At 32.4% G+C, this 18203-nt stretch overlaps 1 protein-coding gene across 1 annotated transcript; it reads right to left on the bottom strand.

Moving 5' to 3' along the window:
• Window positions 1-1547: 1547 nt before the first annotated feature.
• LOC145265315 (S-crystallin SL20-1-like) lies at window positions 1548-17265 on the bottom strand. The gene is made up of 7 exons (XM_080121088.1): window positions 17092-17265; window positions 13716-13911; window positions 10710-10805; window positions 7932-8047; window positions 6480-6734; window positions 4230-4337; window positions 1548-1712 (listed from the first exon to the last, which is right to left on the bottom strand). The coding sequence occupies exons 1-7, from the start codon at window positions 17263-17265 to the stop codon at window positions 1548-1550; spliced, it is 1110 nt and encodes a 369-aa protein (XP_079977214.1).
• Window positions 17266-18203: the final 938 nt, after the last annotated feature.

The following is an 18203-nucleotide window of genomic DNA, read 5'->3' as shown; positions in this document are numbered from 1 at the left end:
TCGTGTGTTTTAAACGTTCGAAAAGAAAGTATAATGTTAATATTTGCGAAAGACAGTGTGTAAACTAGAGTAAAATAATAAAGGGAAAAGAATGCAAGTTTCTATTACGAAGTCTATTCAATGGTAAAAAAACGACCGCAAGGACTGGAAGGAGAGACTTATAATTGATAGCGTGTTTTACACTTTATAAGAGAAAGCGAGTAAACTAATTATTGAATGTTCGTTTAATGATTTTGCCTCTCTTGTATTTTTCGATCTTACATGACTGAAACGACTTATGCATTAAATGACGCCGGGCGAAGTAATATGTCTCTTAGTGACGCCATATTTTAATGTTAGTTACCCTTCGTTAATAAAATGAAAAACTGGATTCAGGTATATGAGAATTATCAGAGGTCAGCCAATCAGAATAGACGGATTTTTGAGAGGAAGGATTAATTATTTATGAATCGAAATTGGAAAGATTATGTTAGATCTATGTATTATGAGCCAGTTCTGTCGGTGTAATCACAAAATCTGTGGAGCGTGAACAATTCCTTCCACAACTGCTGGTAGAAGCGGTATAGCTACATATTTAGAGCAAAATAGGGATTCCTTTCTCTAAAGATGTTGCGATTGTGATAGTGTTAATCTAGGATGTAATGTATCACGACTTTATGTTTCTGAAATGGTGTACAGAAGCTACATAAGAAATTCGCTATTAGCCTAACTTTATTGAATTTTTATGTGGCATCTGTTGTTGCAAAAGTACGATACTTTTGTCCAGAAAGAAATTCCTGGGACTATTTAATTAATAAACTGTAAACTGAACAGAAAAATATTTAGTTATTATTATGATAAATAATAATTTATTTTTGGAAATAAAAGAGCATGAACAGAAATAAATAGGGAAATGTTAACATTTGTTATAAGGTGTGTAAGCGAATATGATTCTAGTCGTACAATATTCTTGACCGAAATAAATATTTTCAGAAAAAATGTCTAGAAATAATTTTTTTAGTGCAAATATATTGGAAGAAAATAGGATAGTCCAAACCAAGTATAGATATGTAAGATAGATTGATAGTTTGATCCGATTTTTAAAATACGGCAAGATAACTAAATACGTTTGATGGATGAAAAACACTTTTTAAACATGTACTTTGGGCGCTTTTATGCAATAACAGTCATTTAGTATTCCCTACCAAAACAAGCATTTTCAGAAAAAAAAATGAACAAATATGAAATATATTAGTGCAAATATATAAGAAGAAAATAGGATAGCCTGACTCAAGTATCGATGTGTTCGATGGATTGATAGTATGGTCTGATTTGAAAAGTGCAACAAGATTTCTCATTATGTTCAATGAACAAAAAAGACAAATTTTCAAAAATGTATTTTCACGTCAGCCTTGAGGCTCTTTTTATTTATGCAATAACAGTCGTCTAAAATGACTATTACAAAGCTGTTTTGTGGGACAACTTTTAATTTTTATTGATCTTGAAGGAAATCAATTCAAACTAGAACTCTTTGTTTGAATGTGAGATTTCCGATTTCTGTAGATAGTCTACCAGTTGGTCATACGACGACTCTTGATGTATCCGCAAATCTTGGGGTGGCTGGCAACGCGTTTGTAAAGACCCATCATCTTGGGGTAGCTGCTGAACATGGACTGGTTCTCCATGTACATGTTCTCCATGCAGCAGTAGAACATCATGTCACACCACATCATCTGGAACAAAAACGAGACATGAACTAATAACAATCGGACAAAAGAACTTGTTAAATATTTAAGATGCCTTACACTAAGATTGTAAATCTAAGAAAGAATAATGAACACAAGCAATACTCGTGAAATTGTACGAAAGATAATTTGCAAATATGGTTGGATAAAGTTGATATATTTCTAGATAGCGCAAAAGTTAGTATTTTGGCCAGAAAATAAATAACACGCAGCAAATACAAGTTTAGTAAAATTTCTATGAAAATATTGACTATTCTATTTACAAATATAAAACTGATCTAAATGTGATAATAAGTACTAATAAATACGTAAAAGGTAATATTGTGCTACATAGTTCAATTCCAATAATAAAATCACATTCTAAAAAACAATCTGTAATTTACTCCTTCAGTCCAGTATCTCTTGGCAGACAATTTTTTATCCTGTTTTTCTTGTACGTTTCCCTTTTTTATGTAACGTTTCGACGACTTCTTTCTTCAATGAAGAAGCGCTGCATATCGAAATTACTACTAGGTCTATTCCCACATCATTAGAACAATAGTCATATATTGTTATAATGATATTCTAAAACGAGGCTACACAAAAAGGAGGACACACATATCTTCGTCCGGGGTTGTAACATAACGCTTTTTTATGGCAAATGACTTGAATTTGGTTATTTTGAAACAGTTTAGACTTTGAAAATTGAATTTAGCTTATATCAAAGCGTAATGTATGGACTAACTAAGAATATTATATAGATATTTAATTAATTACTTAGATATAGAAAAACACTTATATTACTCGTCCCAGGGCGAGTAAAAATAACAAACATAACATTTTTTTTTTATTTTAATGATTTTTGTTCTTTATGGCTTGGTATTGTTCCAGTACCACATCTTCAAAAAATCAAAGTTAAACGAATATAAGAAAGTGACCACGTTATAAATAGTGCATAATTTGTAACAAATAATCCAACAATGTATAATTTCACCAAACATTTATACGTAATTGACGCTTAGGTACGTGCGGTGGTCCTTAGAAAATATTTCTGTAAATACAACACGGATATAGAACTGTTTATAATGTTTCCCACTGATGTATCCGGGAAAAGGACGAAACTTTTGTATTCGCGAAAAGAATTTTAAAAAATATTTATCATAATATGTTGTATGTGTATGTGTGTATGTTTGTTGGTGTATGTGTATGTGTATGTGTATGTGTGTATTTTATTGGATTCACCTCGAGGAGGTTTCGTGCACAATCCATTGTACTAAAAAGACCCTTATGTTGATTTCATAAAATTATTTTTATATATAATGGCTAGTATTAAAGTTTAAAATGCAAAAGTCAAGTACCATGTTTCTGTTGTGTTCTAAACAAAAAAAAAACATTCATTTCGAAGGCACTTCTGTCATATCAAAGAACCCATGGTTGATTTTGGACGCTTATGCAGTAATAAAACTTATCAAATGATCTTTTGATGCTAGGCTGTGCAAGGTGTTAACTTTGGTCAAAATTGACTGTTCCTTCTTTCAGCGGATTTCGATTATCAATATTTATCGAAGACATTCCGATACAAAATCTATATAATAGCAATGTCAGGCGCATAAAGTACCTTCGTATGAAATTTTATAAAAAATTGAGTACATATGAAACGAATTCATACACGGACACACAGATTTTTACAAAATAATAAATTTCTATATATGTGTGTGTGTAAAAATGAGGCTATTTAGCTGTGGCAAAAACAATTCGTCTAAGAGAAAGATAGCTCTGAGAAAAAAAATAAGGATCTCTCTCTGATGATGGTAATAATAACCAATTTGTTGCTATCATCAGTGCAGGGCTAATGAAGCAGAGAAGACAACCTACCTAAAAGAAGGTAAACTTGGGCAAAAAACCCAAAAGTCTCGTGTGGACCAATCGTCTCATTCAATGTGCCACCGGATCATCTGTACCTCACTAAAAACGGATTGTCTGCTGTGCAAGTTCAATTCTACTGTAAGTCACACAAAGATACCTTTTAAGGTTTCCGTTTTTTTTTCGCTGTAGTCTTGATATACAAGAGAACAAAACCTGTATGATGTATAGTGGTCACACGCGAAACCAAGTAGATAACCACTGTATACGTATCTAGACAAAGATTATCGCATGTTTTGGATTAGTCTTTGATTTTCTTCATCGTTCGGCTAATCTAATGCGTGTTTTTGTTCGTGTTGTGTAGGTGCTTTTTATTGTTCCACCTTTAGTTTTTAGTGTTTAAACGACTAATTTCGACTCACTCAGTTCTTATGAGCTGGGGCTTCGCTTATGTATATCTTCTGAGTTCGAACTTTGCATCGTTTTATAATTTTTTTTTAAAACTGCGTGTGGGTGATGAGATTCCGTATTTGCAACGTGTCAGACGTATTATTTTGTAAGATTTTAGATTTTCCTATGATTTTTTAAAAGCGAGATTATACAAAAAATTCGACTGTTATTGTAACAAAATATCGGGTACATTTATTAGTGTTAGATACTTACCTGGTCTCCCATGAAGAAGTGGCTACCACCATTACGCATAGCAAGAGTCCTCTCCATGAAGGGCATTATACGGTTGAAGCTGTTCATGTACCTCCATTGCATGTAATTCTAAAAAGTGGAAATTTTATTTAGTCATGAATACAATTACGTAAACAATTTTAATAATAACCTAATCAAATATTTGTAGAATTTACGATAGACAAATAGGTTTCAATGGTATTGTAATGCTATCACGTGACGAAGTAATCTTGGCTCTAATCTACCTACTGCAAAATAATATTAAGTTAAAATAATGGAAAGAAACAATTCTTTTTAGAGAGAGACTAGCAGGCAACCTGCTGATAACTGATCGTAAAACACGCTCAAATATGGTGTTTTATTTTATACAGAGTTCGTATTTATTGTTATAGAGTCAATTTTCTATTGATTATCATATTGCACCCAGCATATAGTAGCGGTCGCTTAGAGTGTCCCGGTCGCAAAATACGCTAAAATATGATATTCAAATTTATACAGATTTTGTATTTATTATTATAGAGGCAATAGTTATTATACTGTACTTAATATATATTCGCTCTCTCTTTCCCTATCTCTTTCTAGAAACGTGTTTATCGAGAGAGAGAGAGAGAGAGAGAGAGAGAGAGAAAGAAAGAAATAAAGAGAGATAGAGGGAGAGAGAGATGGAGAGAGAGAAAGAGGGTGAGAGACAGACAAAGACATAGCGACAGAGGGAGATTTATATGTTTTGTTTACATTCGAACTAAGCGATACATAGACTGATTGAAAGATAGATACACAAATAGATTGACAGACACACACACACACACACACACACACACATATATATATGTATGTAGATTTGTCTATCTGTTAATCTCTTTCTCTCACTCTCTCTCTATATATATGTATATATATTTATATATATATATACATACATATATGTGTCTATATATATATATATATATATATATAAAGAGAGACAGAGAGAGAGAGAGAGAGAGAGAGAGAGAGAGATCCGTCTACGTATCGCTCAGCTCAAATGTAAATAAAATAGCGATAAATATCGCTCTGCCGTTGTCTTTGTGACTGTCCCTTACTCCTCTCTCTCTCTTTCTCTTTCTCTCTCTCTCTCTCTCTCTCTCTCTCTCTCAAGCACGATAACAAATGAGCGACTAAGTAAGAAGAGAGAGAGAGAGAGAGCGAGAGAGAGTAAGAGATAGAAAAGCATCGAATCGGATAGGCACATATGAGACGATACAAAACATTTTCTTTTTTTTTCTGTTATACCATGAATATCAACGCGTTACTAACGGAAACACCGGTTACTGCAGGTTGGCTCAACTAAAAAGCATTAAATTCTACGTGTCAACACAGAAATAATGAACTACATTTTCGTGGGGGAGGGGAAAAATCATCATATTTAAAACTCTCCGATAAACTTTTTCCTGTTTTTCTTTATTGAAAACACTATGAATTTAATACGTCTTAGACTCAGTTGCTCTCTCTCTCTTTCTCTCTCTCTCTCTCTCTCTCTCTCTCTAACTCTCTCTCTCTCTCTCTCTCTAACCCTAACCTCTCTCTCTCTAACTCTCTCTCCAGCTTAATGGATGGGTTGTTTTCTCCTTATTTTCATCCTTTGCTCTACAGGTTCGAGCCTGTCTTCCTCCCATGACTTTTTTTCGCATCTCTCCACTGCCTTTAATTTATTATTTATTTTCACTCTCCCTGCTATTTTTTTTTTACGGCTGGGACTTGCTCATTATCCTTACTACACAACCTCCCTCCACCGGTTCTAGACAAGAGGAGGTTGAGGTATCCATTCCGATAGCCGCTCTTACCATGAGGAGTTGGGTGTGTCTTGATAAGTAACAGCAAAAAAAACAAAAAAAAACGTACTTTAATTTTTTTCGAAGGTGGGGGGAGGGCACGCTTCCACCGGGCAATGCGGGTAGCGGGTACTGCTAGTATGTATATATTACAATCAATGATCCAAAAGTGCATATCTTCATGTTCAGTTAAATATAAATAAATAGATAATTGTATTACTTCTAAAATGCATACACAGATAGTTTTATGTTTTTGACAAGAATAAAGTAAATATATCTAAACCTGACCGAATTGCCTCTCAATTGTTTAATATTCATCTTGGTAAGTTCAAAAGATATTTTGCAGTTAAAACTGCTCGACCAATATCACGACCAATAACTCACTAAACGGATCAGTTTTTTACATATAAAATGCACAACTTACGTCATAGTTAGTATTCATCATGTTACCACCTCCCATGTTAGAGCCCATACCCATACCGGAACTCATCATACCGGATTGCATCATTCCAGAGCTCATGTTTGAACCACTCATACCAGGGCTCATCATACCGGAAGTCATGTTTGAGCCCATCATACCAGGGCTCATCATACCGGAGCTCATATTTGAGTTCATCATGCCGGAACTCATGCCTGAAGACATGTTGGTGCCCATTCTTCCACTCTCCATGCAGTCGTACTGAAATAAAAAAAATAATATATATATAACTGGTGTTCATCGTGACACCCTGCACTGAAGATTCCCGAAAGGATGAAACATTAGTGTCTGTAGGTATTTAATTATTATAGTAAAAAAAGAATTATGACAGCCCCTTCAGGAAATTTATTTCTTATCGTTGAGCACTTTTAGTTGAATTAAAGTCAGTCAATTTAGCTCTTATGCATAGATCATCGTATAACGATTAGATCACTGTCTGACTGGCGTAAAGAAAGTGTTACCTTTTCAGATTAAATATGTTTTTAACTCATTTCAAACTGTTTTTAACATGTTTTATTAACTGTTTGCTCGTTTTTATATATATATATATATATATATATATATATATATATATATATATATATATACTTAACTCACATAAAATTAATATACGAAAGTATAGATTTATGCGTAGACTTTAAGTATTTACTTCAAAAGTGCTCAATACGTCGGTAGAGCTAGTTAGTAATTTATAAAATATATATGGCGATTAAGCTACACTGAATATTCCGCGTTTCATCCACTCTAGGATTCTTCAGGCTTGTCTGAAGAGTCCTAGAGTGGATGAAATTACTATATATATATATACATATATATACATATATATACATATATATATATATATATATATATATATATGTGTGTGTGTGTGTGTGTGTGTGTGTGTGTGTGTGTGTGTGTGTGGTTGCAAATCAGTATTGGTTTACAAGAAGTTTCTTATTACTTAAGATTTTTCATCATTAATGACAAAGCAGTTTTATAATTTTTTACTTATTAATAATTATTGGTTACTGCGTAGTATTAGCATATCTGGTAGATCATATACAATTAAACTATTTAAATGATATGTTCGTCACAAAACAATCTCATTTTTAAACAAAAATATTATGATGTGTTTAAAATAGTCTCAAATAAAATTCATTAAAAAATTTCCAATTGCAAATAACGATTTGATTTTATTATTTCTTAATAACTGAATATCTTTAAACTAATTATTATATGCATCTTAGCACAGAAAAAATATCCGACATAATAGATGATTATTTATTGGATCCGGCGACCATGATAAGTGGATACACTTTATTTTATTTATTCAATGATCGATTTTTGCCAATCTAAATTATGTACTTAAAGGTCTAAATGGAAGTCTTTATGGGATTTAAAGTAAAAATGGCTCACCCTGAAACGTCCGTTCCTCCAGTGGAAGTACCTCATATAATCGTGCATGATTTCATAGAAGCAGTCGCAAATGTAGTCACATCTGAATATGTCCATGGAACTCTTCGGATAAAAATCTGTAAAATCAAGAACATTTTTTATATATTCATTTTCCATACCGAACTTCTTGAGGTCAAATCGTTTGCACTTCACGGATAAGTATAATCTACGTAAGCTTTTAATTATAAAAAGAACAAACAACAAGTACATAAACTTGGTAAGAAAAGATGTGTAACGCGATAGTTTGTTGGAGAAAGACTCTGGCGTGTCTTTGTCGTGGGGACGTCTCCGAGACGACTGTTATGTTCTCACACGGCAACCACCTCCTCGGGAAAATTACCAATAGGGACACTTCTTTAGATCAAGGGATTGATATGTGACGTCCACTTGACGCGTCTTCTCCTTGAATTTTTGTGCAATTACTTACAGGATTTTTTACGAAAGAGGTCAACTCTTATCAGGGCTTGAAGGCAAATCGAGGATAAGAGTTAATAAGTGTAAAACAGTCATTGGAACAATAGCATAGTAACTGTTTGTAGTGGAAGTTTGGTATGATTCGATATTTTAAGGGGGTGGCTCAACAAGAACTTGTTTACATAAGTATTGAAGACAACTATATTGTAGCCAGCAGGCTAGCGGAATAGAGTTGGATAGGCGGGCAGTTCTAGGAAATCATTTTTTTTTCATGGAATTCACGTTTAGGTTTATGCACAGATAGAGAGTGGGGGAAATTAGCATGACAAGTGTGTTTTTGTGAAAAATTGGCAACGAGGAATCATAGAGTGGAGCTCAGACGAGCACTTGCCATGAAAATAACGATAGAAAAAAAAAGGCTAGCGACATCTCTTTTCTGGAAAAGAGATTGCAGAGACGAAAAACGGCATACCGTATCAGGTTGTGTAGCCGGTTGTGAACTCTGTAAAGGCAAGATATGTATTCTGAGCAGCTGCTGCCCAGATGTGGTAACAGTATTCTCTTCTGGGAATTTCTTATCTACGCTGGGACCTTTGCTTGTTGGAATTGGACACTTGTTTTAAATAATGAAACAAGTGATTCCTTTTCCTTTTTTATATAAAAATAGAAATTTATTTCGATTGGAGAATGAACCTTTTTTTTAACGCGAGCCTTGAGCTGGTTAAAATGCATCCTCCGCTAACGACTTCCTACTGCTTATCTCTCGTGATGCTGAACCAATAGAGGGATCAACCGAGAAAAAGAGGGGGGAAGAAAGAGATGAACAGATAGAAAGACACCAATCTCTATCACCAACAAAGGTACATAAACAAGGAATATATTCACTGGCAATATTTTCAGTTCAACATATATCGGATGACAGAGTTAATGTTTAACTACATTCGATCTTTTATAAACAATATGTCAAATCTAAGAAAATTAACTCTGATTGACAACACGCTTTGAAATCATTATGTTTGCCAGAAAAAAACATTTTTTTTAAATTGTACGTGTCTCCTAAAAAGGACAAATAAAATCAGGTATAAGGCCCAAAAATATAGGGATCAAGGGCAAATACGCCCACTTTAATTGACCGTGCTATTGTGCAACAGATGAAACAATCTTGAAGTCAACTTCTTACCAAGATTAAAGGTGTCTAGCGAAGGTTGGCTAGTGGGCAACAACTATCGTTTTTGTGAGTCTTTAATATAACTAGACCAAGATTAATATCCGGTAAACCAGTTTATTTAAAACTGTAGCAATAATGCGAAAATAAAAGGGTTTTTTTTATTCAGAATTGTCTGATTTATTCTTTGTTATCTTATTTCCGGTTCGTTTGGTCTAATAGTATCCATCAATTGACTGCTTTTATTTTTCGTTATAATATAGCTTCCCATTTCAATAGCTTCTTCCAAAGAATTGCAGACTGGGCATCTCTCTTCCTGATAGCAGTTTTCTTTCTGCACATTTTTATCATTCTTATTCACTCCAGACAAGGCACATTGCAACTTTTAGACGCAAGGGGTTAATATTTGAGATCATGTCTATGGAGTAAGTTGAGCAGCAAGTTGTCTCTTCAGATTGCATTTAAATTTCTGCATCCTAGGGAAGAAGAAGGCCGGTAGAATATTCAAAATCTAGTAGTTCGAGCTAAAAAAAACTATTTGACTAAAAGGCTTTCAAGCATCTAGCGGTCTCTACAGTGAAGGGGTATAATTTTGCTGCTTGTCAGTTTAGTCGGGTGTATTTATGTCGAGCGTGCTACGAATTCATCAGATCAAATTCTATTAAAATACTCGGCATTAAACTGATGCCACAAGGGTTGGAGTTTGGTTGGCATTACGGGATGTATTAGATGTGATAATATTTTGGACCCTTTCTAAAACGGAGATCAATGATAGACGCACCAGTACAGATGTAGTAAATATAATGCAAGCATGGATGAAAGGTGGGTTCGTTGAGATACAGAATACTATGAAGTTGGAGTAATTTTCTAGTACGGTACAGACGCCATTTTTCTTTTCTAACAATACTTTAATGTATTTTTCCAATTCATATTGCCTGAGAATATCCAACCATTTTGTTTAAAAGTAGCGCACTATTAATCATGTAACAATATCTTTGACTTTTTCAAAAATAAGATCAATAGGCATCTCCTATCTTTGTTATATTCATCTCTCATTCTTTTTAATTCCTTACATCAAGTGACCTCACGCTATGGCTGGAGTGATTGCCATAAGGATATGAGTTTTATTTTTAAATATGAGAAAAAAGAAATTAACTTACTGTATTGACGGGCTAAGTAACGGCAAATGGACATTGTTTCGGGTACTCTAAAGCCGCCATCCATTTCCAAACAGGGGAGATAATTGCATGGGAAATCTGAAAAAATACAAAAACTATCAATCAACAACAGTAAAAATCTATATTAATATAACAAGCGCAGATATTATATGTATATACAAATGGCTGACATGTAGCAACGTGGGGATGGAATTTATTTTTCCCCAAATACCACGTTTATCATGTATAAAATCTACATTTTGTTGGTAACATGAAATGGAAACAACATATGAGGAGTTGATGAGGACAGGAAATTTTTATGGACACATAAAATCATAAAATTGCCATCCCATTAACGAAACGGCTCTAATGAAGAAATCCAAAATGAAATAAACAAAAGTTACAAAAAAAGAAAAATGTAAGTCTTTGAATTTCAACAAAGTTTTGCACTATATATATATATATATATACATATATATATATATATATATATATATATATATGTATATATATATGCATATATATATATGTATATAAACGGTAGCGCATAAGTCACTGTGTGGTTCAGAAATAACTTTGCAATTTTGCAATAAAAGATCGTTTTTATAAATGAGGTTACTTTATTAATTACTTTTTATTATATAGTTTAATGATTGGAATTTTATTTGGATTTCTTTATGCATGTAATATAACGTAAACCCAAAATAATCCAATAAAAATCATTTTAAAATGGTAAAATGACTTATGTATATATCATAGAAAAATAGACGATCAAAATAAAATAGAATAAATTACAATATGTCTTGATAAAAGTAAACAAGAAATAATAAAAAAGAACCTTTAATCCATGAAGTTTCAAACCTATGCAATTTCAACATAGGTTTAACATTACTAAAAAAGCCTCAATGTTTTGCATAGAATAAAATATGTAAAATAATACAGGAATAAGTTTTTTGCGAAACAAAAAGTATTTTCAACCAAATAATAAATCAAGCAAATAAAATAAATCCTGAAACAGTAATCTGTGACGCTGACAGAATAATCCATTATATAAATCTCAAATGTCGGTTTTTGTATTCGTGCGTATGCCTGCCAAAAATTTTCTACAAACACGGATAAAATCGGTATCATTAGAAAGAACGGATTCTCGGAAGACAAATATAAAAAAAATTGACCTTAACCATAATTCTGTGCTGGTTTACTGAGCCATTTTTTTCTAGGAGGAGTAAGTTTTCGCATCAACATTTTTGCAAAATCATCATACGCCTTGCAATGGCTAAGCTTATTTTGAACGACCGCGAAATGGCCGTGAGCGCATCGGCTATACGATTGGCTTTTGTCTACCTGATTTTCCTCTTAGCATTACAGTTTCCAGCCTGGCTACTGCGGCTACTTATTATTATTATTATTATTATTATTATTATTATTAGTAGTAGTAGTAGTAGTAGTAGTAGTATCCTTTGCTCTCGCACAAGTACTAGCTGTTATTTTTATTCTTTTAGGGGGATGATTAATTTTTTTGCGCTCGCACGATTATTTTAATTGAAACATTTTTTAGGGTTCAGTTGCATTATAGCCTTATTATACAACCGTTCCCCACCAGGGCAACATCGGGTACCCTCGCCAGTGTTGAATAATTTTTTTTATTAGATGGACCAGTAAATATTATATTTTATTCAATTCTATTTTCATCATTATTTTTATCTGCCTCATGTAGTAAACGGAGCTTTTAATTATTTTCGTAAATTTCATTTTCAACATAATATTTATAAGATAACATGTGTAAGAGGACGGTTGTTTCGTTTCGTCATACGTCGTTAAAATCACCAACATAACCTCCCACAACATGAAAGCTAGTCTTATCGCCGACATCCGCCGAGCTCCCGCCAGCGCTTATGGAAAAAACATGCTCCCAGTTCCGGACCCGTATCAAGGTGGTGATTGTGGCTGAAGGCGGTTCCACTACATAATCAAGTTAACTAAATTGATTTTTAATTAAAAGTTATAAAAGAAAGTTGTAGAGATGTTTTCTTTAGGGCGACAACTTTATCATTAAAATCATAAAATAAAGACAAAAAGCGTATTTCAACAAATAAGCTTGTTAGTTTGAAAATAAAAGCGAAAAAAAGAATTTTACAAAAGGAAAGTATGAAGCAAACTTTCGATCTATATTCGGCAGCTTCGTAACTTTCGTTTCTGATATTTCGTTCTTTGCTCCTTACATTACATGAGCGATGTTTGTGACAACAGGTGAATAATAACTGGGTTTTTTTTTTCAGTACAAATCTATCCATCTCACACTTATTGTTGGATAGTTTTTGACGTTTAAGTATTTATTTGTAGCTACATATATCATGTGGTTTCATGCCTTGCCGGGAGCGATTCTCCCAAAATTCAACATGAAATTTATGTCAACGCCAATCAAATAAACTGAGGGAAATCAGAGAGCATTATCGAACTAGTAACGCTCGATTAATCAATCAATAGCAGATCTAGCTACTCGGTCTTTATTGTCATCTATTCTGTTGGTAAATAACCAAGTTTTTGACATCACAGTTTGATTCCATTGTATTTTCATTAAGGACTGTCTGTCACTTATCAAGGCTTAAAAGCTACTCGTAGAAAAGGAGCTCCAAAACGATAAAAGCACACCGTAATGATAAATAGTAGTGGGTTCCACAGACGGATAGTTTTAGAAAATACACTTTGCTCACGAATCTTTTTGTTTTAGGCACAAAAGAGTTAAAGAAATCTTGTTGAGAGCTGGTTTAGATTTTACAGAGGTAAACCATGGATTCGAGTTTAGTCAAGCACCTGCCATGAAAATTACGATAGATCAGAGATACGCTTGCAACATCTATTTTGTGAGAAAAAGGAAATGGCGAGGATATAAAGGTCCTCACTCACTAGATCTCGAATCAGGTTTGGTAAATGAGGCCTGTAGAAAGTTAATGCCCGTTTTATTTTTACTCACTCTATATAAGTAAAGCAAAAGAGTAAACTTCTTACCATTCCTGTATTTTTCCCACTCAGAGAACTCGAACCTCTTGTCGGTGTATTTGACGCCGGCAGCGGCGAACATCATCCGACAGATCTCGGCACGGCCGCGGCCATTGAAGTAGTAAAGAGTGTAGTTTGGCATGATGATTGGAAAGATTTGCGGGTTTGGACAAGACGGTAGACAGTGTTCTTCACGAGGGGAGGACTGGCTTATGAATGTTTTAATGTGAGAAATAGTCACACTTTTATAGATATACTATTGGATTAATTCGAATAATGTCTTTCTATTCAGAACTGGTAACACCAGAGTCAATAATGAGAACCGCTATTCAATATTCTTTCATTTCTGGCTCCGATTCAGGTTCTGTTACGCGATCCAAGAGCAAAGCATTTTGGTGCCAACAATGTCTAATTAATGGTTGCCTTTTCCGGTTGCAGGGATTTCTATCAGAATTCCGGCCATTTTTTGTTTGAATGTTTGCAATTAAATCCGTAAACAATTCAATGTATTTAGAAGTTAGTTGAAGACTAAAATAAAACGTCGCAATAATTTTTTTAGAATATTTTGTATCGATGTAAAAAAAAATGCTCACTAGTTTATTTTCGTCATATTGGGGAAATTGTATTTGCATCTTATGTTGTGATGATTTGGACCTTACCAAATAAAACTGTTCATTCCTAACTAAGTTTAAAGTCAGTTTAAAAGTCTAATATATACAAGGCTATATGTCTGTCTCCATATTTTCAAACTCTATCTCCTCCGAAACTAATATCCATAGAGCAGCGCTAGGGGTCTCAAAAGTTTTTATGGACCGTTTTTTTAGGTCTTGACCCGGTTAAAATAGTTTTTAATATGTCAAAAATGGGCCAGAATTGATAAAGAAATCATTATAAATTTTGTACATTAATGTTTTTTTTTTCATTTTTAAATTTTAACCAGTTAATATGTATATTATGCTGGTACAGTGGTAACGGCATCAGCTAAAATGCCGTAGTTTCGTTTTCGATTCTAGCTGATGGCACAGAAACACGTCTTTCTTTTTTTAAATCACGACACTATAAATAATGCATACGAAATCTGAATAAATTAAAATATATTTAAGCGTATCTTACGGTCGGGCATAGCCGGGAACTCCACTCCCTATATTAAAAAATAATTTTTAGTATATTGAGGTTTACATGTTTAAAATAACGTACGTATGTTTGGATTATTCTAACTAGTCGAATCCAGGAATCTGTATGAAATTCCAAACAGAACCTATTATATTTTCCATAGTATTAGAATACTCTCGTTCTGTTATCTATGACAAGGTACAAGTATTAAGTGATTCGCAATTGTATTCTTAATTATTTTTTATCTGTTACGTCACGGATACTTTCTGCCCCTCGATTTTGGTAACTGTACTAGTACCATTATTTACCAACAATAGATATCTCACTCCTGATGCAATTTTCTACCTATATAAAAAGCCAGGTACATCCAACGATGGAGTACTGTTGCCACGTCTGAGCAGGAGCTGCTAGAAGCAGCTTGTCCTGCCTTCACAGAGTTAAAAATAGACTTCGTAGCTTAGTGGGGGATGCCCTTTTCTCTTCCCTGAAACATCTTTTCGACAGAAGAGATGTGGCGAGCCAATCTCTGCTTTATCATTATTTTCATGACTAGTGTCCAGCTGAGTATCTATGGTCCACCCCCTCGCCAAAATTTCACGAAATCAAAACCACTATCAATAATTTCCCCCTACTCTTTATTTGTGCCCCGACCTAAATGCAGATTCCATGAACAGAGCTTCTTTCTTAGAACTGCACGCCTATGGAACTCATTTCAGATTGCAAGCTTTCCAGCTGACTACAGTCTGATTGTGTTCAAGTTCAACGTAAACACGTTTTTGATGAACCATCCCGCTAAGTAATCCAACTAAACAAAATTCCCACTACTTATGTTTACTATGCTATAATTACAATGGCTAATCTTTACCCATTAACCATTATACTCAAGTGGCCTCTGGCCTTGATCAGTGGTGATTCCTGTGTAAATAAAAACATGGTGAACTAGACAGATTTTTTTACGATTTACTACTGGCGTTGAAAATACAACTAAAGAGAAAATACAAACATGATATCTCTATAATTTATTTTATTGTAAGAATTTTTATTCTTACTTTAATGTTTTAAATCTCTTATTGTAATAAAAAGGTATTACACAAAAATAGAAATAATGAGTTTATTTTTCCAGAACTAAGTATTTTTTTTAATTATAAAAAGTATGCAGAAAATATGTTGTTAGCTTATAATCCCATTCTGTCAATCTGTTAATTTCTAGAATATATCTGAAAATGAAAAAATATGAAACAAAAATAAAACACATTAATGAAAGGCTAGACAACAAAATTAAATCACGATACTGAAGTTATGGGACAGATTAAAATCTTTGAACAATTGAAGAGCTAAGTAAAATTGGATCATATGAAAATGAACACAAACTTTTACTGCAATGATATATTTTATGTATGTATACTAGGTTGAGGCGAAAAATGTAAAAATCTTACAAAATGTTGTAAGCTTTGTTATGGGCTCTAAAAGTTGTTAAAATACATAAAAAGCATAAAAATAACTAAAACAAAACATAAAAAAACATAAAACCATAAAAACATAAAAAACATACAAAACATAAAAAAACATACAAAACACAAAAAAACTTAAAAAACATAAAAACACCAACAATCATAAAACCATAAAACACATAAAAACATAAAAACATAACAAACATAAAAAACATACAAAACAAAAACACAAAAAACATAAAAAACATAAAAATAACTAAAAAACACAAAACCATAAAACATCTAAAAACATAAAAAACATCCAAAACATAAAAAACATACAAAACACAAAAAATAAAAAACATAAAAAACATCAACAATAATAAAACCATAAAACACATAAAAACATAAAAACATAACAAACATGAAAAACATCCAAAACAAAAGCATACAAAACACAAAAAACATAAAAACATAAAAAAACATAAAAACACACAAACATAAAAACATAAAATAACTAAAAAAACATAAAAAAACATAAAACCATAAAACACATAAAGCATAAATAACAAAAAACATAAAAACATCAACAATAATAAAACCATAAAACACATAAACACATAAAAACATAACAAACATGAAAAACATACAAAACAAAAACATACAAAACACAAAAAACATCAAAACATAAAAAACATAAAAAACACACAAAATATAAAAAAAACCTACAAAACACAAAAAACATAAAAAATAAAAAAGCATCAAAATCATAAATGCAAATTTTTGATGATTGAGTTATTTAGGTGTCTCAAATTTAATATGAAAACTTATGGTCAATATACTTTAACAATGTACTCTACAATAAACAGAAGAGTTTTAGATTGCTGCTGCGGAGAAATATAAAGTTTTAGAATTTTGTTTTTCAGTGTTAACCACCTGGCATTTTGAATTTTGCCAGCTGCTTCATGCTTGATATATTTTAGATAATCCTCAGGTAATTGGGAAGCATTATTCATTACCATTAAGCGTGACCTCAGAAAGTACTTCTGACCTTTTCTTAGTGAAAGCAATTTGGCATCTGGAACTGGTACAACAAAACTCTTCGAACTCTATTTAGCAGTAAATTATTAGTTACAGGATGATTTTTAGAAAATAGATGGATCTGCTTATTATTATATTCGGTTTTAGTAAATAAATTATATCTCGTTTTTTTTTCTTTTATTTTGTTTTAATGACGTCATTAGTTAGAAACAGACACACATTAGGAAACTTGTCTTTGGAAATTATGCTTACGTTGGCAGTTGGTACGATTATACTTACGTTTACAATCCCTGTTTAGAAGGACTTCCATTTTAATTTTTTTTTTTTCAGTTTATCATCGTTTAATATTTAAAACAACAGGCTTAACATTTAAATTATTATTATTATTATTATTATTATTATTATTATTATTATTATTATTATTATTGTTGTTGTTGTTGATGTTTTTACTAATGCTAATAATAATATTAATAATAATAATAATATTAATAATAATAAGAAGAAGAAGAAGAAGAAGAAGAGGGAGAATAAGAAAGAGAAGAAGAGCGTATAATGTAAGAAATATGCGTATATATAAATATATAATATACGGGTATGTGTAAAAATATATAACTAAAAGTTCAAAATTCTTAGCAAAAAAAAAAAAAAAAATTACAGCCAAACTTCATATTATTGCTAATGACACCTATTAACAATTTATAGACTTATAACAAGAACAAAAAAAAAATTGATACATTTTTATTTTATTTCCAGGTGGTTAGACGTAAGATTATGTGTAGCTTTGATGAAAGTATTTTTAGAAACGAAATGTTTCTGAGCTTGATACACCCAGGTTTTCAACCCGTGTCGTTAAACACATTCACTGTCACCACAGAGAAAAAAAAGTATCCCATGAAATTGAACATTCCCCAAA

Source organism: Euprymna scolopes, chromosome 40, assembly GCF_053919585.1.
Source record: "Euprymna scolopes isolate OS-2025 chromosome 40, ASM5391958v1, whole genome shotgun sequence".
Taxonomy (NCBI): domain Eukaryota; kingdom Metazoa; phylum Mollusca; class Cephalopoda; order Sepiida; family Sepiolidae; genus Euprymna; species Euprymna scolopes.
This window is presented reverse-complemented; position numbering and strand designations above follow the sequence as displayed.

Coding starts and splice junctions, on each gene's coding strand:
- LOC145265315 (XM_080121088.1), bottom strand. CDS start 17,265: ATGAATAATGCTTCCCAATTACCTGAGGATTATCTAAAATATATCAAG. Junction 10,806..13,715: donor GTGGGAAAAATACAGGAATG/GTAAGAAGTTTA, acceptor GTATTTTTTCAG/ATTTCCCATGCAATTATCTC. Junction 8,048..10,709: donor TTACTTAGCCCGTCAATACA/GTAAGTTAATTT, acceptor TTGATTTTACAG/ATTTTTATCCGAAGAGTTCC.